The sequence below is a fragment of the Ascaphus truei genome, chromosome 21 (genome assembly GCF_040206685.1).
Source record: "Ascaphus truei isolate aAscTru1 chromosome 21, aAscTru1.hap1, whole genome shotgun sequence".
Taxonomy (NCBI): domain Eukaryota; kingdom Metazoa; phylum Chordata; class Amphibia; order Anura; family Ascaphidae; genus Ascaphus; species Ascaphus truei.
This window is the reverse complement of record NC_134503.1, coordinates 25,715,063-25,736,484: the sequence shown is the minus strand read 5'-3', so window position 1 is coordinate 25,736,484 and position 21,422 is coordinate 25,715,063. Positions and strand designations below refer to the sequence as shown.

The window sequence follows — 21,422 nt, the reverse complement described above, 5'->3', positions numbered from 1 at the left end:
AACATCTCTCTACCTCCACCCCCCGCAACCTCTCTTTACCTCCACCCCCGCAACATCTCTCTACCTCCACCCCCCGCAACCTCTCTCTACCTCCACCCCCCGCAACCTCTCTCTACCTCCACCCCCCTCAACCTCTCTCTACCTCCACCCCCCGCAACCTCTCTCTACCTCCACCCCCGCAACCTCTCTCTACCTCCACCCCCCGCAACCTCTCTCTACCCCCCCCCGCAACATCTCTCTACCTCCACCCCCCGCAACCTCTCTCTACCTCCACCCCTCAACCTCTCTACCTCCACACCCCGCAACCTCTCTCTACCTCCACCCCCCGCAACCTCTCTCTACCTCCACCCCTCAACCTCTCTACCTCCACACCCCGCAACCTCTCTCTACCTCCACCCCCCGCAACCTCTCTCTACCTCCACCCCTCAACCTCTCTACCTCCACACCCCGCAACCTCTCTCTACCTCCACCCCCCGCAACCTCTCTCTACCTCCAACCCCCGCAACCTCTCTCTACCTCCCCCACCCCACAACCTCTTTACCTCCACCACCCTCGCAACCTCTCCCCCCGCAATCTCCCTCTACCCCCCGCAACCTCTCTACCTCTCCCCACACAAAACCTCTCCCTCTCCCCCCCCACTACCTCTCTCTACCTCTCCCCCCCACAACCTCTCTCTACCTCCACCCCCCCGCAACCTCTCTCTACCTCCACCACCCCCGCAACCCCTCCCCCCGCAATCAACCTCCACCGCAACCTCTCTACCTCCCCATCCCGCAACCTTCCGACCTGCACCCCCCCGCAACTTCACTCCTGCCGCAACCTCTCTCAACCTCTCCCCCCAACCTCTCTCTACCTCTCCCCCCCACCCTCTCTCTACCTTCCCCCACCTATCTCTACTTCTCCCCCCCACCCTCTCTCTACCTCTCCCCCCACCCTCTCTCTACCTTCCCCCACCTATCTCTACTTCTCCCCCCCACCCTCTCTCTACCTCTCCCCCCCACCCTCTCTCTACCTCTCCAACCCACCCTCTCTCTACCTCTCCAACCCACCCTCTCTCTACCTCTCCAACCCACCCTCTCTCTACCTCTCTACCTCTCCAACCCACCCTCTCTCTACCTCTCCCCCCCACCCTCTCTCTACCTCTCCCCCCCACCCTCTCTCTACCTCTCCCCCCCACCCTCTCTCTACCTCTCCCCCCCACCCTCTCTCTACCTCTCCCCCCACCCTCTCTCTACCTCTCCCCCCACCCTCTCTCTACCTCTCCCCCCCACCTTCTCTCTACTTCTCCCCCCACCCTCTCTCTACCTCTTCCCCCCACCCTCTCTCTACCTCTCCCTCCCACCCTCTCTCTACCTCTCCCCCCACCCTCTCTCTACCTCTCCCCCCACCCTCTCTCTACCTCTCCCCCCCCACCCTCTCTCTACCTCTCCCCCCCACCCTCTCTCTACCTCTCCCCCCAACATTCGCTCTACCTCCCCCCCAACATTCGCTCTACCTCCCCCCCCCAACATTCGCTCTACCTCCCCCCCCAACATTCGCTCTACCTCCCCCCCCAACATTCGCTCTACCTCCCCCCCAACATTCGCTCTACCTCCCCCCACACCTCGCTCTACCTCCCCCCACACCTCGCTCTACCTCCCCCCACACCTCGCTCTACCTCCCCCCACACCTCGCTCTACCTCCCCCCACCTCCCTCTACCTCCCCCCACACCTCCCTCTACCCCTCTCCCCCCACCTCGCTCTACCTCTCCCCCCACCTCGCTCTACCTCCCCCCCACCTCGCTCTACCTCCCCCCCACCTCTCTCGAGCTTGCCCCCACCCACCCACCTCTTTCCCTCCCCCTCCCATTCCTCCTCCCCACTTTTATCCACCCCTGGAGCGCATATAAGGCAGGGGCAGCACTCACTGATCCCGCAGCACGTCTGCGTCCTGGTTGGGGTAGAAAGCCAGCTTGAAGATGCGGTTCATGACACTGCGCTCTATGGCGGTCTGTGCGTCCTGCAGCTGCTCCTCGCTGGCGTTCTGCCAGATCACGTCCTGCGCCATCGCCCCGTACAGCGACTGCAGGAACTCCTCCACCTGCGCCGTCTTATCGTCTGCGGCCGTCAGCTTCTGGAACTCTGCGGAGAGAGGACGCCATTACATACAACAAAATGCCACGCGCCGCACGCCACGGGGCTCATTTCATCAGCCACGTGGTTATGCCCCAACGGCTTCTTAAAGCTCGGAGCAGAGATTAGATACTCGGAAACTGGGTTTCCAAATACAATCTAGATATATATCCCAAGGACAGTACAAATGACACATTATCCCATCCCTGGATAGGGATCTGTAATAATATAACACATAGTGGGAAGAAGTGCTTCAGACATACAAGTAACATTACGAGGTGTGGGGCGGTCAGTGAGAAAGGTTTAAGGCGGGAGAGGGCTTTAGACACAAAAGGGGCAGAGAGAAGACATTCCTGAGCAGAACGCAAGAGTCGGGAGGAGGGTGTAGTGAGATATTAGGGTGAGATGTAAGGAGAGGCAGGGGAGGGTATAGTGAGATATTAGGGTGAGATGTAAGGAGGGGCAGAGGAGGGTATAGTGAGATATTAGGGTGATATGTAAGGAGGGGCAGAAGAGGGTATAGTGAGATATTAGGGTGAGATGTAAGGAGGGGCAGAGGAGTGTATAGTGAGATATTAGGGTGAGATGTAAGGAGGGGCAGAGGAGTGTATAGTGAGATAATAGGGTGAGATGTAAGGAGGGGCAGAGGAGGGTATAGTGAGATATTAGGGTGAGATGTAAGGAGGGGCAGAGGAGGTTATAGTGAGATATTAGGGTGAGATGTAAGGAGGGGCAGAGGAGGTTATAGTGAGATATTAGGGTGAGATGTAAGGAGGGGAAGAGGAGGGTATAGTGAGATATTAGGGTGAGATGTAAGGAGGGGCAGAGGAGGGTATAGTGAGATATTAGGGTGAGATGTAAGGAGGGGCAGAGGAGGGTATAGTGGGATATTAGGATGAGATGTAAGGAGGGGCAGAGGAGGGGATAGTGAGATATTAGGGTGAGATGTAAGGAGGGGCAGAGGGGGGTATGGTGAGATATTAGGGTGAGATGTAAGGAGGGGCAGAGGAGGGTATAGTGAGATATTAGGGTGAGATGTAAGGAGGGGCAGAGGAGGGTATAGTGAGATATTAGGGTGAGATGTAAGGAGGGGCAGAGGAGGGTATAGTGAGATATTAGGGTGAGATGTAAGGAGGGGCAGAGGAGGGTATAGTGAGATATTAGGGTGAGATGTAAGGAGGGGCAGAGGAGGGTATAGTGAGATATTAGGGTGAGATGTAAGGAGGGGAAGAGGAGGGTATAGTGAGATAGTAGGGTGAGATGTAAGGAGGGGCAGAGGAGGTTATAGTGAGATATTAGGGTGAGATGTAAGGAGGGGAAGAGGATGGTATTGCCTTAAAAGTGAGGAGAAGACCTGGCATCCGATCTATGTTGGAGAGGCTGCGGTCAAAAGGGGGACATGGCCCACATTTGGTGGACATGTCCGGAAATTCAGAAATACTGGGAAACAACACAAAAATTAATAGAGGAGGTCACAGACCTCAAAATACCTGTTGAACCGCTGACCTACCTGTTGGCCAGGCCCCTAGACTATCTGGACCGACCAACAGGAAAATTAGTCTCCTTCATCCTCACGGCGGCTAGGTGTGCGGTGGCAGCCGCCTGGAAGAAAGTGTCTCCCCCCTCGAAACAAACAATAATAAGAAGGGTGCAAGAAGTAATGGACATGGAGAGATTGTCTGCTTTCCTTAAGAGGTCTTCTACCTCATTTACAGCAATTTGGGACCCATGGTACACCTATTTGGCGCATATAAGACGAAACGCCCCCTAACAAACTAGAAGCCCAATCCACATTAAAGCCCAAACCAAAATCACCAAGGTTCTGGGGATCATGACCACCCCCCGCTATACCCTTTGTACCCTCTCCACCCTCCCCCCCCCCCCCCACACCCTGCCCCCCCTTCTCTACTCCCTCTCTGTTTCCATACTCGCGCCTCCCTGATGGACTTCATGAGATCAGGGAGGCGTTGAGCCTTTTCTTTTCTCTTTTCTCTCAAGAAAAAGAAAAAAATGTACATTAGGCTGACATATTGTTTATACCGTACCTAGCATGTAATTGTTTAACTGCCTAATAAAAAATTTTGGAAAAAAAAAAAAAAAAAGTGAGGAGAAGACATCTCCCCTCTGGTTTCACCTTGAATGAACTCCTGGATCTTCGCCTCCTTGCTCTCCAGCAGTAAGCGCACACAGACGGTGGTGAAATATCGGGTGGAAACTTCCTTGTCGCGCAGCACTCTCTGCAGCAGGCGCTCTAGATGCGCCTGGGTGCTCTGCAGGCCCTGGCGACACCGCGTTAAGTATGCGATGTACGACGCTCTCTTCCTGCAAGGACCAACAGACACACGCGTGTGACATTCTGTATATGTACACCGCCAACGCTATACATCTTGTTGTTTCATTGCTGCCTATAACTAACTCAGTTGACATGTGTTTCGCGTGACAATGGCGTGTACAGGAATATGTGCGATGCATAAACCTATCTCCCTCTGCTCCTTAGAGGGACTGCAGCACGATGCGTAATCATAATAGAATAATTGTGTGCGTCCGTCTACAGCAGCAGCAGTGTGCGCAGCGCTGTACGTCTGCAGCCCCGCAGAGGAAGGAAGTGACTCGCTCAAGGAGAGCCGGCATGGGGATTGCACCCAAAGTCTGCGCCGGTACCCGGGACTGGCTCCTCGGTACCTGTAGTCCTCTGCGATGGACACCAGGATCTTGCTGCAGGTGCGGCTGTCGAAGCAGCTGACGCAGCGCATGGTCTCCTGCGTCTGAGCCATCAGGTTCTTGTCCTGCAGGTTTATGGCCTCGGCCAGCTGGACTTTGAGGAAGCACACGATCTCATTCTCTGGGAAGGAGGGGACACGGCCGAAGTTACACCTCCGCTGCTCCCCCAAACACCGCAACCCCACCCGGAGAGGCAGCCAAAGATCACAAGAGGCTCTCCTGTGCTTTGTATCTCTCTCCCACTTCAGAGACCAGCCCTTCTGTACAGAAACTCGCAAACGGATCTTTCGGCTGCATCTCTGTCCCCGTTAAAAATGTGCGCGGTGCGGCAACGCCGAATGCACGAAGGGACATATTTACCAAGCGGTGCTAAGGACTTGCTGGAATGTGCCAAAAAGGGGCATTATAGTGTAGTGCCGCTTAGTAAACATGGCCCTAAATATCAATTGAAGGGGCCCGTAAAAGGAAGAGGATCACCTTCCGGGTTTGTGTGATCGGGCAGGCCGTTTCGCGTGGTGTGCGACAACATCGGGAACGCAACAGAATCCGCAGAGCACAGGGCGAGGCGAAGCTTCTTCTTAGCATCCCTAGAAAAAGCACCAAATACACACAGCGTAAGGATCCCTTCCTCCTTATAATAAGGGGTCAGTCCCTCCAAGGGGCAAAGTGTACTAATGGCAGTGACAGGGTTAAGAGGTCAGTCCCTCCAAGGGGCAAAGTGTACTAATGGCAGTGACATGGTTAAGGGGTCAGTCTCTCCTAGGGGCAAAGTGTACTAATGGCAGTGACAGGGTTAAGAGGTCAGTCCCTCCAAGGGGCAAAGTGTACTAATGGCAGTGACAGGGTTAAGGGGTCAGTCTCTCCAAGGGGCAAAGGGTACTAATGGCAGTGACAGGGTTAAGGGGTCAGTCTCTCCTACGGGCAAAGTGTACTAATGGCAGTGACAGGGTTAAGGGGTCAGTCCCTCCTAGGGGCAAAGTGTACTAATGGCAGTGACAGGGTTAAGGGGTCAGTCCCTCCTAGGAGCCAAGTGTACTAATGGCAGTGACATGGTTAAGGGGTCAGTCCCTCCTAGGGGCAAAGTGTAGTAATGGCAGTGACATGGTTAAGGGGTCAGTCCCTCCTAGGGGCAAAGTGTACTAATGGCAGTGACATGGTTAAGGGGTCACATCTGAGTGACCGACACCGTTATAACCAAATCTGAAGTCTACAAGCCGTTTAAATCATTATTTAAAGCAGTTTATAAAAACGATGAGCTGAGATTTGGGAGAGGTTTGATTCCCTTGGGCTGCTCCCTTTTATCTGACGTCTGTGTGTTTAACAAGAATTATCACAGGCAAACCTCCCTTCTCCTCCTCCTGCTACCTTTATTGGTTCTCTGATAAGGACAGGGGCGGGGATAAGGGCAAAGGACCCCCCCCCCCCCTGTCAGAGACCCCCGAGGAAATCCCACGGGGGATTTGTGGCTGTGTGATCCTGTTTGTTACAGATACCTGTATGAGAAGGCGGAGTCCGGGAGGTCATCAGAGGTAATGTTCTGCAGCGCGTCATCGCGCGTCGAGTCGTGGAGACTTTCCCCGTCCCCAGTGGCATCTGCAGACACGGGACACGGGTCACACGCAGCGGCGGTTCTATGTAGCAGGGGGGGCTTAACTCCAGTCCTCAAGGGCCACCAACAGGTCAGGTTTTCAGGATATCCCTGCTTCAGCACAGGCGGCTCAGTCTTTGGTAGTGACATGTCTTCGACAGCCACCTGTGCTGAAGCAGGGATATTCTGAAAACCTGCGCTGTTGGGTGGTCTTGAGAACCGCTGCACGGGTCACATGCTGCTGCAGTTCTGCATTCTGGACAGCCACTAGCATAGCATATTTGGGGGGGGGGGGGGGGGGGGGGCTTCCCGATCATGGCTGCTAACTACATTTCCTTGCAACACTGGAAGCGCACCCGTCCTACACCCGTGCAGCAGCCACCAATGGGATCCATTAGGAAAGAATCTGTTCTTTTTTATACCGGCGGGTAACCCCCTTTTGCCCGTAATGCATCACACCCGCCAGGACTCACGAGGTGGCGATGCTGGGTACTGCGCCGTAAATCTACGTTAACCGCTATTCAAGTAAGGGGGAGTTATAGTCGGGGTGCGATAACCGTCACTGGCAAATAGTGAATCTACCCCAGAGAGCTCGCAACCTCTAGTGTGTCACACTAACAAGAAGGTCACATTCTAGACAGCAGCAATCGAGTTCAGATCTGTGCAAATCCCTAGGTCAAAAATATCACGGTTTCAGATTTAAGCTGACAATGGGAAGTCCTCTATCCCAGATGTGAGGAACGGCATGACCTCTAACCCTGAGATGTGAGGAACGGCATGACCTCTAACCCCGAGATGTGAGGAACGGCATGACCTCTAACCCCGAGATGTGAGGAACCCATGACCTCTAACCCCGAGATGTGAGGAACGGCATGACCTCTAACCCCGAGATGTGAGGAACCCATGACCTCTATCCCAAGATGTGAGGAACAGCATGACCTCTAACCCTGAGATGTGAGGAACGGCATGACCTCTAACCCCGAGATGTGAGGAACGGCATGACCTCTAACCCCGAGATGTGAGGAACAGCATGACCTCTATCCTAGGTTATGAGGAACGGCATGACCTCTAATTAAGTTTAGGGAACAGCATGACCTCTATCCCAGGTTATGAGGAACGGCATGACCTCTAAGTTTAGGGAACAGCATGACATTCATGGTGTATAATGCAGCTCCTATTTCAGCTAGGTCTTCTACGTTTTGCTTGATTTGATAGAATATAAAGTGATTAAGTATTTATTACAGGCTGTTTCTTTACTTCTCTCTCTTTCCTGTGGTACCTACGCTGGTTCTGAAGGTCTGTGTGTGAGAACAGTCCTATACCGTATACCTGGACACAGACAACCTCTGGTTCTGTCTAGTTCCGGAGGCTTCTTACCTGCGGCCTCGTACGACACGGCGACTCCTTCGCTGTGACTGGTCCTTTTCATGGCGTTCCGGTACTTATCCAGGATATCCTCTGCTGCCTGCGACTGGGAGCTGAACCTGGGCGTTGCGTCATCTGCAAACAGAACACCGATCTACTCAGTCCCACACCAACGGCTTCCGCGGTAATCCCCTTCACTTTCCCCCGCTGGCGATGCCGCAAATCCCTGCGCCGCACATCCCTGCGCCGCAAATCAAATCCCTGCACTACTTTCAGAAGCAACAGCTATCTGGACGGACAGGAAATCCCTCATTCCGCCCTGATCGACGCAGCGCAGGAATATCCGCCCCGCGGTTTCCGAACGTACATAAATGTAGCAGCGTGCATTATACACCCCGTATTTGTGATTGTGCTGCATGGAGAGAGATTGATTAATCTTGCGAAGCCTTTAAATGCATCTTATGTTATGAATACAAATAGCAGAGAAGCGTGGCATTGCCGTGTGTCTGTGTGTGTGTGTGTCTGTGTGTCTGTGTGTGTGTGTGTGTGTGTGTGTGTCTCTGATAAGTACAGGGTGGGATAAGGGTAAAGAAAACACCTGATTGACAAACTCCATTCAAAGGCGCTGGGAAGAGAGAGAATCGCGTTTGAAGCGGCAATCCAAGCGCTCTCACTTCTCTTTATATACCAGGATTGAAGCAGGGGGTCTCCGAGCTGAAGCCCATTAATTTCAGCTCCTGGGACCCCCTGCTTCCGGAGATACTTACCTCCGTAGTAGGTGCCGATATCCGCTCCAGCTGAGCAAGCTGGGCATTAAAGTTTAAAGCTCCCCCACCCAGTGGGCCAATAGGAACCTGTGACGTCATCGGGTGCGGCTTCCTACTGGCCCGTGTGACGTAGGAGGTTTAAACTTTAAAGCCCAGCAGCAGCGGCTACCGGCACCTACTATGGAGGTAAATATCTCCGGAAGTAGGGGGCCCCCTGAGCTGAAAATAATGGGGTTCAGCTTCGGAGACCCCCTCTTTAAAAAAAACGTTGGGTTGCTCCTTTAAAGAAGCGGATTTTTTTGCTCTGCTGCCAGGAACGGCCCCTTTAAATCAGGCAGGATCTGTGCCATTACAGGAACGGCCCCTTTAAATCAGGCAGGAGCTGTGCCATTACAGGAACGGCCCCTTTAAATCAGGCAGGATCTGTGCCATTACAGGAACGGCCCCTTTAAATCAGGCAGGATCTGTGCCATTACAGGAACGGCCCCTTTAAATCAGGCAGGATCTGTGCCATTACAGGAACGGCCCCTTTAAATCAGGCAGGGTCTGTGCCATTACAGGAACGGCCCCTTTAAATCAGGCAGGAGCTGTGCCATTACAGGAACGGCCCCTTTAAATCAGGCAGGATCTGTGCCATTACAGGAACGGCCCCTTTAAATCAGGCAGGGTCTGTGCCATTACAGGAACGGCCCCTTTAGATCAGGCAGGATCTGTGCCATTACAGGAACGGCCCCTTTAAATCAGGCAGGATCTGTGCCATTACAGGAACGGCCCCTTTAAATCAGGCAGGATCTGTGCCATTACAGGAACGGCCCCTTTAGATCAGGCAGGATCTGTGCCATTACAGGAACGGCCCCTTTAGATCAGGCAGGATCTGTGCCATTACAGTAACAGACACAGCCGCCGGTCTCAGATCAGCCGCCTCTCAGTAAAGCAATCACCTCTTAACCAGGAGCCCGTGTGTGTTTTACTGAGCAGACGCACCTTGCAGGAGAAAGCGGTCGGGCCCCAGGTCCTCCTTATCTTTGTCCTGTTTTTCCTTCTTCCTGAACGGGATGGGAGCTGAGAAAGGACACACAGGAAAAGAGAAATATACTCAATATGAAGGAAATGACCAAATCGACGCCATGCTTTGCCATGGTTACCCGTGGAAACAGGCAGACGCCTGTTAATGGGAGAGGTCTAAGGTAGCATAATCAATGTAACCGCTTCTCTGCACCGCTCCAACTCACCAGTGTTACCGGGTGGGATCCTCAAGCAGATATTATTGTGTTAGGGCCGGGGGCTCAACTCCAGTCCCCAAGGGCCACCAACAGGTCAAGTTTTCAGAATATCCCTGCTTCAGCACAGGTGGCTCAAGCGTAGACCGAACCACTGACTGAGCCACCTGTGCTGAAGCAGGGATATCCCTAATACTTGGCCTGGTGGTGGCCGAGTGTACTCGAATGACTCCTGATGAAGCGATTCTAAGCGAAAACGCGTAGGCTCCGTTTCAGCAACAGTAGGCTCCAATCTGTATCGTGACTGTGGAAGTCGGATTACTCCCTGCCCTCACCCGCAGAAATCGATCGCACCGGAAGTGCAGCAGACGAGGAGACGCCGGCATCAGGCAAAGCGGTGAGGATACCACACGCCCCTCCTCTATAGTTTTACGCGCCTGTTTCTATCACATTTATGTAAGTGCGCAATTTGGGAGGGCAACAGGCACCCGTGTGCGTTGGGAGGGTAACAGGCACGCGTGTGCGTTGGGAGGGTAACAGGCACGCGTGTGCGTTGGGAGGGTAACAGGCACGCGTGTGCGTTGGGAGGGTAACAGGCACGCGTGTGCGTTGGGAGGGTAACAGGCACGCGTGTGCGTTGGGAGGGCAACAGGCTCTGGGAGGGCAACAGGCACGCGTGTGCGTTGGGAGGGCAACAGGCACGCGTGTGCGTTGGGAGGGCAACAGGCACGCGTGTGCGTTGGGAGGGCAACAGGCACGCGTGTGCGTTGGGAGGGCAACAGGCACGCGTGTGCGTTGGGAGGGTAACAGGCACGCGTGTGCGTTGGGAGGGTAACAGGCACGCGTGTGCGTTGGGAGGGCAACAGGCACGCGTGTGCGTTGGGAGGGCAACAGGCACGCGTGTGCGTTGGGAGGGTAACAGGCACGCGTGCGCGTTGGGAGGGTAACAGGCACGCGTGCGCGTTGGGAGGGTAACAGGCACGCGTGCGCGTTGGGAGGGCAACGGGCACGCGTGCGCGTTGGGAGGGTAACGGGCACGCGTGTGCGTTGGGAGGGTAACAGGCACGCGTGTGCGTTGGGAGGGTAACAGGCACGCGTGTGCGTTGGGAGGGTAACAGGCACGCGTGTGCGTTGGGAGGGTAACAGGCACGCGTGTGCGTTGGGAGGGTAACAGGCACGCGTGCGCGTTGGGAGGGTAACAGGCACGCGTGCGCGTTGGGAGGGCAACGGGCACGCGTGTGCGTTGGGAGGGTAACGGGCACGCGTGTGCGTTGGGAGGGTAACAGGCACGCGTGTGCGTTGGGAGGGTAACAGGCACGCGTGTGCGTTGGGAGGGTAACAGGCACGCGTGCGCGTTGGGAGGGTAACAGGCACGCGCGTTGGGGGGGTAACAGGCACGCGTGTGCGTTGGGAGGGCAACAGGCACGTGTGTGCGTTGGGAGGGTAACGGGCAAGCGTGTGCGTTGGGAGGGTAACAGGCACGTGTGTGTGCGTGGGAGGGTAACGGCACGCGTGTGCGTTGGGAGGGCAACAGGCACGTGTGTGCGTTGGGAGGGTAACGGGCACGCGTGTGCGTTGGGAGGGTAACAGGCACGTGTGTGCGTTGGGAGGGTAACGGGCACGCGTGTGCGTTGGGAGGGTAACGATATGGTTGCGTATTTACCTTTGGGCATCGCGGACACAAACCGCTTCCTCCACCACGGGCGGTTCCTGTCTGATCGCTCGTCGTCGCTGTCTTTCCTCTCTTCCGGCTTGGAGAAAACACACGGGTCACATTACACCGACTCTCTGGCACACTTATACGCCCAACACAAACATGCAATATGGAGACCCCGGTTATTGTGGGTAAATCGTGGCAAAAAGTCTCCACGATACCAACTTAGAGAATCCACGTATCCGCCGGACCCCAAACCCACTTAACGCACGTGCCATAGTCACGTTCTGCAGTGGTTAAGCTGCAGACGAGGATTCTGGGTAGTGGCATGTAAGTGAGGTCACTGGGCTTGTCACATCTTCCTTTCACAAACTCCCCCCAATGAAGCAGGTTTGGGGACCTTCGGAAAACATGCAGATGCAACTCATAAATCTATGTCTTCTGCACTATGAAGCGCCCCCCCCCCCCAAACAAAACAGGTTACAATAAAAGCGCAGCGCACGCTGCGGGAGGAGGGAGCAACGCTGCAGACGGCAGAGTACAACGCGGGGAGGGAGCAATGCTGCAGGCACCAGAGAGCGCGCCGTGAGGGAGAAGGCGGCAGAGTTCAACGCGGGTAGGGAGCAATACTGCAAGTGGCAGAGTGCAACGCAGGGAGGGAGCAATACTGCAAGTGGCAGAGTGCAACGCAGGGAGGGAGCAATACTGCAAGTGGCAGAGTGCAACGCAGGGAGGGAGCAATACTGCAAGTGGCAGAGTGCAACGCAGGGGAGGATTCGACGCCGCAGGCAGCAGAGAGCGCACTGTGGGGGAGGAGGGTACAACGCAGGCTGCAGAGAGTGCAACGCGGGGGAGGAGGGTACACCGCAGGCTGCAGAGAGCGCGCCGTAGGGGAGGAGGCTGCAGAATGCAACGCGGGGGAGGAGGCAACACAGGGGAGGAGGCAACGCAGGGGAGGAGGCGATGCCGCAGGCAGCAGAGAGCACGCCGTGGGGTAGGAGGCTGCAGAGTGAACGTGGGGGAGAAGGCAGCGCCGCAGGCGGCAGAGAGCACGCCGTGGGGGAGGTGGCGGCAGAGTGCAACGCAGGGGAGGGAGCGACGCCGCAGGCGGCAGAGATCGACGCTGCAAGCGGCAAAGCGCGCCGTAGGGGAGGAGGCGGCACAGCGCAACACGGTGGAGGAGGCGGCGCCGCAGGTGGCAGAGAGCGCGCTGTGGGGGAGGAGGCAGCAGAGTGCAACGCGGGGGTGGGGGCAGCGGGGGAGGGAGCGACGCTCCAGGCGTCAGAGCACTCCACGCGGCGAGGAAGTGACATGGCAGGTGGCAGAGCGCGCTCTGCGGGGGAGGAATCGACACTGTAGGCGGCAGAGAACGCTCCGCTGGGAAAGAAGCGACGTTGCAAGCAGAGCGCGCTTCGCGGGGAAAGCGACGTTGCAGGCAGAGCGCACTCTGCGGTGATAGAAGCGACGCGGCAGAGCGCGCTCCGCGGGGGAGGAAGCGACGTTGCAGGCGCAAGAGCGCGCTCTGCAGGGGAGGAAGCGACGTTGCAGGCGGCAGAGCGCGCTCCGCGGGGGAGAAAGCGACGTTGCAGGCGGCAGAGCGCGCTCCGCGGGGGAGGAAGCGACGTTGCAGGCGGCAGAGCGCGCTCCGTGGGGGAGAAAGCGACGTTGCAGGCGGCAGAGCGCGCTCGGCGGGGGAGGAAGCGACGCAGCAGAGCACACACAGCAGGGAGGAAGCAGCCAGGCTCACCTCTCCTCTGCAGTCCTTGCTGGGGGAGGAGGATGACTGGCCGATGTTGATTAGGGCCGCCGGTCCTGGCAGAACATCTCGCTCCTCGTTCCCTCCCCGCCGTACCCAGCCAGGGTCGCTCATGGGCCTCCGTACAGACGACACGATATCGGTGCTGCGACTGCGCACCAACCTCTCCGGGCACGAGTGCCGCTGTCTGTAAGCGTCCGTGTCGGTCGGAATGAAGACGTGGGATCCGAACGTGGGCAGCCGGGCCTCGTTCCCTCCGATCGTCCCTTCCAGGATGGGGGGGTCGGGAGGCGGCTGCGAGGGTCTGGCATAGTGCACCTTGGGCCGCACCACTGATATAAAAACACAAGGAGTGAAGATGAGATGATAGGCGGTCCTGCAAAATGGGACGCGGCCACACTTGGAAAAATAAAATCAACTTTATTAGAACAAAATGCTGCACATCACAGACACTCTGACGCGTTTCATCCCGACATGGGACTTTATCAAAGAGCAAACACTTTACTCTTTGATAAAGTCCCATGTCGGGATGAAACGCGTCAGAGTGTCTGTGATGTGCAGCATTTTGCAGTGACCGTCTATCATCTCATCTTCACTCCTATTTATATTGGCCGGAGCACGCAGGCTTCGCACTACAACTACAAGGGGGATACAATCCCTCCCCAGCGCGAGTGCTGGCGCCACCCCTTTGAATCTGTGGACGCGCCGGTGCGCTCGGCATGCTGGGACACAGCCGGACCAACAGCTCTTCATTCACACAGGAGACGGCACCTTCTTACCTACCGTGAGCTCGGACCGGCTGGACGGGTAGCGAAGACAACGGGTCGGGTAAGGGCAGCAGTTTGTGGGCTCATTTGAGTTCATGGGTGACGTGTCTGCGGATGGTTCACCTTCTGTCTCTATCCATTGCTCTGCATACTAGCCCCACACCCAGGGTTTAGTCTGTATACGCTACCCTCCTCTATGACTGATTATTTCACATTTGTAATGAGATTCCTAACATTGTGGTCTATATATGGATTGGAGGCTTTTGCAAAATAGCCATAAATGTGACTTTGTAGCATCGGATACACGGGGCTCATTCCCCTTTCCTCCTAAAAACACAAGGAGCCTCCATCAACCTTGTACAACACCGTGTATACCTGCCTTCCTGAACAGGTTACAGTGTGTTTCATATGTTTGCAGTTTGGGGCAAATACACACGCACCTTCTATACCTTGCCTTAAATAACTTGCACTCCATCTGTCTGTGTACGTCTCCTGCATATGAGAGATACCAGTGTATCCCTACAGTAGCAGTATACGCATCACAGGAGCGGCCAATGCCAGTCCTCAAGGGCCACCAACAGGGCAGGTTTTCAATATATCCCTGCTTCAGCACAGGTGGCTCAATTGGTGGCTCAGTTGAAGACTGAGCCACTGATTGAGCCGCCTGTGCTGAAGCAGGCATATCCGGAACACCTGATCTGTTGGTGGCCCTTGAAAACTGAAGTTGTCTAGTCTACAACTGAGCCACTGATTGAGCCACCTGTGCTGAAGCTGGGATATCCTGAAAACCTGACCTGTTGAAGTGGGGGGGGGGGCTTGAGGGCTGGCGTTGAGACCCTCTGCCTTAAAGAGGAACAGACGAGCGTTACCGAACATTATAACATTGGCGCGTTTCCATTTATAACGGGGACTCTGGGACTCGCTTTTAATCTCCGTTCCCCAGTGATGAGGCAAATGACTCCCGTCTCCTCCCTGTACCGGAGCCACGACAGGTCAGTCTCTGGGATTTAACACTGTCACTGCTAGCCAAGTCCACTGTGGTCCTAAGCAGGAACCGTCACCTTGAAAGAATTACCTTCGGTGGACGCTGGGGCCAGTGGGTCAAACATTGCCAACAGCGCCTCCGTCTGGGTGGGGGGGGAAGTGACGTGCGGAGCACCTGAAAAGAAATGTCAGGACACGTTACACATTACGCTGCTGCTGCGTCTCAGTGTTGGATGCTGCTGTTGCATGTCTCAGTGTTGGATGCTGCTGCGTCTCAGTGTTGGATGCTGCTGCGTGTCTCAGTGTTGAATGCTGGTGCGTCTCAGTGTTGGATGCTGCTGCGTGTCTCAGTGTTGGATGCTGCTGCGTGTCTCAGTGTTGGATGCTACTGCGTGTCTCAGTGTTGGATGCCGCTGCTGCTGCGTGTCTCAGTGTTGGATGATGCTGCTGCTGCGTGTCTCAGTGTTGGATGCCGCTGCTGCGTGTCTCAGTGTTGGATGCCGCTGCTGCTGCGTGTCTCAGTGTTGGATGCCGCTGCTGCGTGTCTCAGTGTTGGATGATGCTGCTGCTGCGTGTCTCAGTGTTGGATGCCGCTCTTGCGTGTCTCAGTGTTGGATGCTGCTGCGTGTCTCAGTGTTGGATGCTGCTGCGCGTCTCAGTGTTGGATGCTGCTGCTGCGTGTCTCAGTGTTGGATGCTGCTGCTGCGTGTCTCAGTGTTGGATGCTGCTGCTGCGTCTCAGTGTTGGATGCTGCTGCTGCGTGTCTCAGTGTTGGATGCTGATGATGCGTATCTCAGTGTTGGATGCCGCTGCTGCGTGTCTCAGTGTTGGATGCCGCTGCTGCGTGTCTCAGTGTTGGATGCTGATGATGCGTGTCTCAGTGTTGGATGCTGCTGCGTGTCTCAGTGTTGGATGCTGCTGCTGCGTGTCTCAGTGTTGGATGCCGCTGCTGCGTGTCTCAGTGTTGGATGCTGCTGCGTGTCTCAGTGTTGGATGCTGCTGCGCGTCTCAGTGTTGGATGCTGCTGCTGCTGCGTGTCTCAGTGTTGGATGCTGCTGTGTGTCTCAGTGTTGGATGCCGCTGTTGCGTGTCTCAGTGTTGGATGCTGCTGCGTGTCTCAGTGTTGGATGCTGCTGCGCGTCTCAGTGTTGGATGCTGCTGCTGCGTGTCTCAGTGTTGGATGCTGCTGCTGCGTGTCTCAGTGTTGGATGCTGCTGCTGCGTGTCTCAGTGTTGGATGCTGCTGCTGCGTGTCTCAGTGTTGGATGCAGCTGCTGCGTGTCTCAGTGTTGGATGCTGCTGCTGCGTCTCAGTGTTGGATGCTGCTGCTGCGTGTCTCAGTGTTGGATGCTGCTGCTGCGTGTCTCAGTGTTGGATGCCGCTGCTGAGTGTCTCAGTGTTGGATGCTGCTGCTGCGTGTCTCAGTGTTGGATGCAGCTGCTGCGTGTCTCAGTGTTGGATGCTGCTGCTGCGTCTCAGTGTTGGATGCTGCTGCTGCGTGTCTCAGTGTTGGATGCTGCTGCTGCGTGTCTCAGTGTTGGATGCCGCTGCTGCGTGTCTCAGTGTTGGATGCCGCTGCTGCGTGTCTCAGTGTTGGATGCTGCTGCTGCGTGTCTCAGTGTTGGATGCTGCTGCTGCGTGTCTCAGTGTTGGATGCTGCTGCTGCGTGTCTCAGTGTTGGATGCTGCTGCTGCGTGTCTCAGTGTTGGATGATGCTGCTGCTGCGTGTCTCAGTGTTGGATGCAGCTGCTGCGTGTCTCAGTGTTGGATGCTGCTGCTGCGTCTCAGTGTTGGATGCTGCTGCTGCGTGTCTCAGTGTTGGATGCTGCTGCTGCGTGTCTCAGTGTTGGATGCTGCTGCTGCGTGTCTCAGTGTTGGATGCCGCTGCTGCGCGTCTCAGTGTTGGATGCTGCTGCGTGTCTCAGTGTTGGATGCTGCTGCTGCGTGTCTCAGTGTTGGATGCTGCTGCTGCGTGTCTCAGTGTTGGATGCTGCTGCTGCGCGTCTCAGTGTTGGATGCTGCTGCTGCTGCGTGTCTCAGTGTTGGATGCTGCTGCGTGTCTCAGTGTTGGATGCCGCTGCTGCGTGTCTCAGTGTTGGATGCCGCTGCTGCGTGTCTCAGTGTTGGATGCTGCTGCGCGTCTCAGTGTTGGATGCTGCTGCTGCGTGTCTCAGTGTTGGATGCTGCTGCTGCGCGTCTCAGTGTTGGATGCTGCTGCTGCGCGTCTCAGTGTTGGATGCTGCCTCTGCTGCTGCGTGTCTCAGTGTTGGATGCCGCTGCTGCGTGTCTCAGTGTTGGATGCTGCTGCGTGTCTCAGTGTTGAATGCTGCTGCGTCTCAGTGTTGGATGCTGCTGCGTGTCTCAGTGTTGGATGCTGCTGCGTGTCTCAGTGTTGGATGCTACTGCGTGTCTCAGTGTTGGATGCCGCTGCTGCTGCGTGTCTCAGTGTTGGATGATGCTGCTGCTGCGTGTCTCAGTGTTGGATGCCGCTGCTGCGTGTCTCAGTGTTGGATGCCGCTGCTGCTGCGTGTCTCAGTGTTGGATGCCGCTGCTGCGTGTCTCAGTGTTGGATGATGCTGCTGCTGCGTGTCTCAGTGTTGGATGCCGCTCTTGCGTGTCTCAGTGTTGGATGCTGCTGCGTGTCTCAGTGTTGGATGCTGCTGCGCGTCTCAGTGTTGGATGCTGCTGCTGCGTGTCTCAGTGTTGGATGCTGCTGCTGCGTGTCTCAGTGTTGGATGCAGCTGCTGCGTGTCTCAGTGTTGGATGCTGCTGCTGCGTCTCAGTGTTGGATGCTGCTGCTGCGTGTCTCAGTGTTGGATGCTGATGATGCGTATCTCAGTGTTGGATGCCGCTGCTGCGTGTCTCAGTGTTGGATGCCGCTGCTGCGTGTCTCAGTGTTGGATGCTGATGATGCGTGTCTCAGTGTTGGATGCTGCTGCGTGTCTCAGTGTTGGATGCTGCTGCTGCGTGTCTCAGTGTTGGATGCCGCTGCTGCGTGTCTCAGTGTTGGATGATGCTGCGTGTCTCAGTGTTGGATGCTGCTGCGCGTCTCAGTGTTGGATGCTGCTGCTGCTGCGTGTCTCAGTGTTGGATGCTGCTGTGTGTCTCAGTGTTGGATGCCGCTGTTGCGTGTCTCAGTGTTGGATGCTGCTGCGTGTCTCAGTGTTGGATGCTGCTGCGCGTCTCAGTGTTGGATGCTGCTGCTGCGTGTCTCAGTGTTGGATGCTGCTGCTGCGTGTCTCAGTGTTGGATGCAGCTGCTGCGTGTCTCAGTGTTGGATGCTGCTGCTGCGTCTCAGTGTTGGATGCTGCTGCTGCGTGTCTCAGTGTTGGATGCTGCTGCTGCGTGTCTCAGTGTTGGATGCTGCTGCTGCGTGTCTCAGTGTTGGATGCCGCTGCTGAGTGTCTCAGTGTTGGATGCTGCTGCTGCGTGTCTCAGTGTTGGATGCAGCTGCTGCGTGTCTCAGTGTTGGATGCTGCTGCTGCGTCTCAGTGTTGGATGCCGCTGCTGCGTGTCTCAGTGTTGGATGCCGCTGCTGCGTGTCTCAGTGTTGGATGCCGCTGCTGCGTGTCTCAGTGTTGGATGCTGCTGCTGCGTGTCTCAGTGTTGGATGCTGCTGCTGCGTGTCTCAGTGTTGGATGCTGCTGCTGCGTGTCTCAGTGTTGGATGCTGCTGCTGCGTGTCTCAGTGTTGGATGCTGCTGCTGCGTGTCTCAGTGTTGGATGATGCTGCTGCTGCGTGTCTCAGTGTTGGATGCAGCTGCTGCGTGTCTCAGTGTTGGATGCTGCTGCGTCTCAGTGTTGGATGCTGCTGCTGCGTGTCTCAGTGTTGGATGCTGCTGCTGCGTGTCTCAGTGTTGGATGCCGCTGCTGCGCGTCTCAGTGTTGGATGCTGCTGCGTGTCTCAGTGTTGGATGCTGCTGCTGCGTGTCTCAGTGTTGGATGCTGCTGCTGCGTGTCTCAGTGTTGGATGCTGCTGCTGCGCGTCTCAGTGTTGGATGCTGCTGCTGCTGCGTGTCTCAGTGTTGGATGCTGCTGCGTGTCTCAGTGTTGGATGCCGCTGCTGCGTGTCTCAGTGTTGGATGCCGCTGCTGCGTGTCTCAGTGTTGGATGCTGCTGCGCGTCTCAGTGTTGGATGCTGCTGCTGCGTGTCTCAGTGTTGGATGCTGCTGCTGCGCGTCTCAGTGTTGGATGCTGCTGCTGCGCGTCTCAGTGTTGGATGCTGCCTCTGCTGCTGCGTGTCTCAGTGTTGGATGCCGCTGCTGCGTGTCTCAGTGTTGGATGCTGCTGCTGCGCGTCTCAGTGTTGGATGCTGCTGCTGCGCGTCTCAGTGTTGGATGCTGCCTCTGCTGCTGCGTGTCTCAGTGTTGGATGCTGATGATGCGTGTCTCAGTGTTGGATGCTGCTGCTGCGTGTCTCAGTGTTGGATGCTGCTGCTGCGTGTCTCAGTGTTGGATGCTGCTGCTGCATGTCTCAGTGTTGGATGCTGCTGCGTGTCTCAGTGTTGGATGCTGCTGCTGCGTGTCTCAGTGTTGGATGCCGCTGCTGCGTGTCTCAGTGTTGGATGCTGCTGCTGCGTGTCTCAGTGTTGGATGCTGCTGCTGCGTGTCTCAGTGTTGGATGCTGATGCTGCGTGTCTCAGTGTTGGATGCTGCTGCTGCGTGTCTCAGTGTTGGATGCTGCTGCGTGTCTCAGTGTTGGATGCTGCTGCTGCATCTCAGTGTTGGATGCCGCTGCCGCTGCGTGTCTCAGTGTTGGATGCTGCTGCTGCTGCGTGTCTCAGTGTTGGATGCTGCTGCTGCGTGTCTCAGTGTTGGATGCTGCTGCTGCGTATCTCAGTGTTGGATGCTGCTGCGTGTCTCAGTGTTGGATGCCGCTGCTGCGTGTCTCAGTGTTGGATGCCGCTGCTGCGTGTCTCAGTGTTGGATGCTGCTGCGTGTCTCAGTGTTGGATGCTGCTGCGTGTCTCAGTGTTGGATGCTGCTGCTGCGTGTCTCAGTGTTGGATGCTGCTGCGTGTCTCAGTGTTGGATGCTGCTGCTGCGTGTCTCAGTGTTGGATGCCGCTGCTGCGTGTCTCAGTGTTGGATGCTGCTGCGTGTCTCAGTGTTGGATGCTGCTGCGCGTCTCAGTGTTGGATGCTGCTGCTGCTGCGTGTCTCAGTGTTGGAAGCTGCTGCGTGTCTCAGTGTTGGATGCCGCTGCTTCTGCGTGTCTCAGTGTTGGATGCTGCTGCGTGTCTCAGTGTTGAATGATGCTGCTGCTGCGTGTCTCAGTGTTGGATGCAGCTGCTGCGTGTCTCAGTGTTGGATGCTGCTGCTGCGTCTCAGTGTTGGATGCTGCTGCTGCGTGTCTCAGTGTTGGATGCTGCTGCGTGTCTCAGTGTTGGATGCAGCTGCTGCGTGTCTCAGTGTTGGATGCTGCTGCTGCGTCTCAGTGTTGGATGCTGCTGCTGCTGCGTCTCAGTGTTGGATGCTGCTGCGTGTCTCAGTGTTGGATGCAGCTGCTGCGTCTCAGTGTTGGACGCTGCTGCGTGTCTCAGTGTTGGATGCTGCTGCTGCGTGTCTCAGTGTTGGATGCTGCTGCTGCGTGTCTCAGTGTTGGATGCTGCTGCTGCTGTGTGTCTCAGTGTTGGATGCTGCTGCTGCGTGTCTCAGTGTTGGATGCCGCTGCTGTGTGTCTCAGTGTTGGATGCTGCTGCTGCGTGTCTCAGTGTTGGATGCTGCTGCTGCGTGTCTCAGTGTTGGATGCTGCTGCTGCTGTGTGTCTCAGTGTTGGATGCTGCTGCTGCGTGTCTCAGTGTTGGATGCTGCTGCTGCGTGTCTCAGTGTTGGATGCTGCTGCTGCGTGTCTCAGTGTTGGATGATGCTGCTGCTGCGTGTCTCAGTGTTGGATGCTGCTGCTGCGTGTCTCAGTGTTGGATGATGCCGCTGCTGCGTGTCTCAGTGTTGGATGCTGCTGCTGCGTGTCTCAGTGTTGGATGATGCTGCTGCTGCGTGTCTCAGTGTTGGATGCTGCTGCTGCGTGTCTCAGTGTTGGATGCTGCTGCTGCGTGTCTCAGTGTTGGATGCCGCTGCTGAGTGTCTCAGTGTTGGATGCTGCTGCGCGTCTCAAGTGTTGGATGCTGCTGCTGCGTGTCTCAGTGTTGGATGCTGCTGCGTGTCTCAGTGTTGGATGCTGCTGCTGCGTGTCTCAGTGTTGGATGCTGCTGCGTGTCTCAGTGTTGGATGCTGCTGCTGCTGCGTGTCTCAGTGTTGGATGCTGCTGCGTGTCTCAGTGTTGGATGCCGCTGCTGCGTGTCTCAGTGTTGGATGCCGCTGCTGCGTGTCTCAGTGTTGGATGCTGCTGCGCGTCTCAGTGTTGGATGCTGCTGCTGCGTGTCTCAGTGTTGGATGCTGCTGCTGCGCGTCTCAGTGTTGGATGCTGCTGCTGCGCGTCTCAGTGTTGGATGCTGCTGCTGCGTGTCTCAGTGTTGGATGCTGCTGCGTGTCTCA

The 21,422-nt window shown here is 56.2% G+C and overlaps 1 protein-coding gene across 1 annotated transcript in view; it reads right to left on the bottom strand.

The window, feature by feature from the left end:
* Nucleotides 1-21,422, bottom strand: part of GAPVD1 (GTPase activating protein and VPS9 domains 1) — a 77,290-nt gene that overhangs the window by 7,393 nt on the left and 48,475 nt on the right. Inside the window, exons 10-19 of the mRNA XM_075579488.1 lie at nucleotides 15,026-15,109; nucleotides 13,175-13,515; nucleotides 11,437-11,524; nucleotides 9,538-9,615; nucleotides 7,799-7,921; nucleotides 6,327-6,426; nucleotides 5,311-5,420; nucleotides 4,795-4,954; nucleotides 4,247-4,434; nucleotides 1,908-2,121 (exon numbers count right to left, since the gene is read on the bottom strand). Coding sequence (XP_075435603.1) covers nucleotides 1,908-2,121; nucleotides 4,247-4,434; nucleotides 4,795-4,954; nucleotides 5,311-5,420; nucleotides 6,327-6,426; nucleotides 7,799-7,921; nucleotides 9,538-9,615; nucleotides 11,437-11,524; nucleotides 13,175-13,515; nucleotides 15,026-15,109 — 1,486 coding nt within the window. The remainder of the gene's footprint in view (nucleotides 1-1,907; nucleotides 2,122-4,246; nucleotides 4,435-4,794; nucleotides 4,955-5,310; nucleotides 5,421-6,326; nucleotides 6,427-7,798; nucleotides 7,922-9,537; nucleotides 9,616-11,436; nucleotides 11,525-13,174; nucleotides 13,516-15,025; nucleotides 15,110-21,422) is intronic.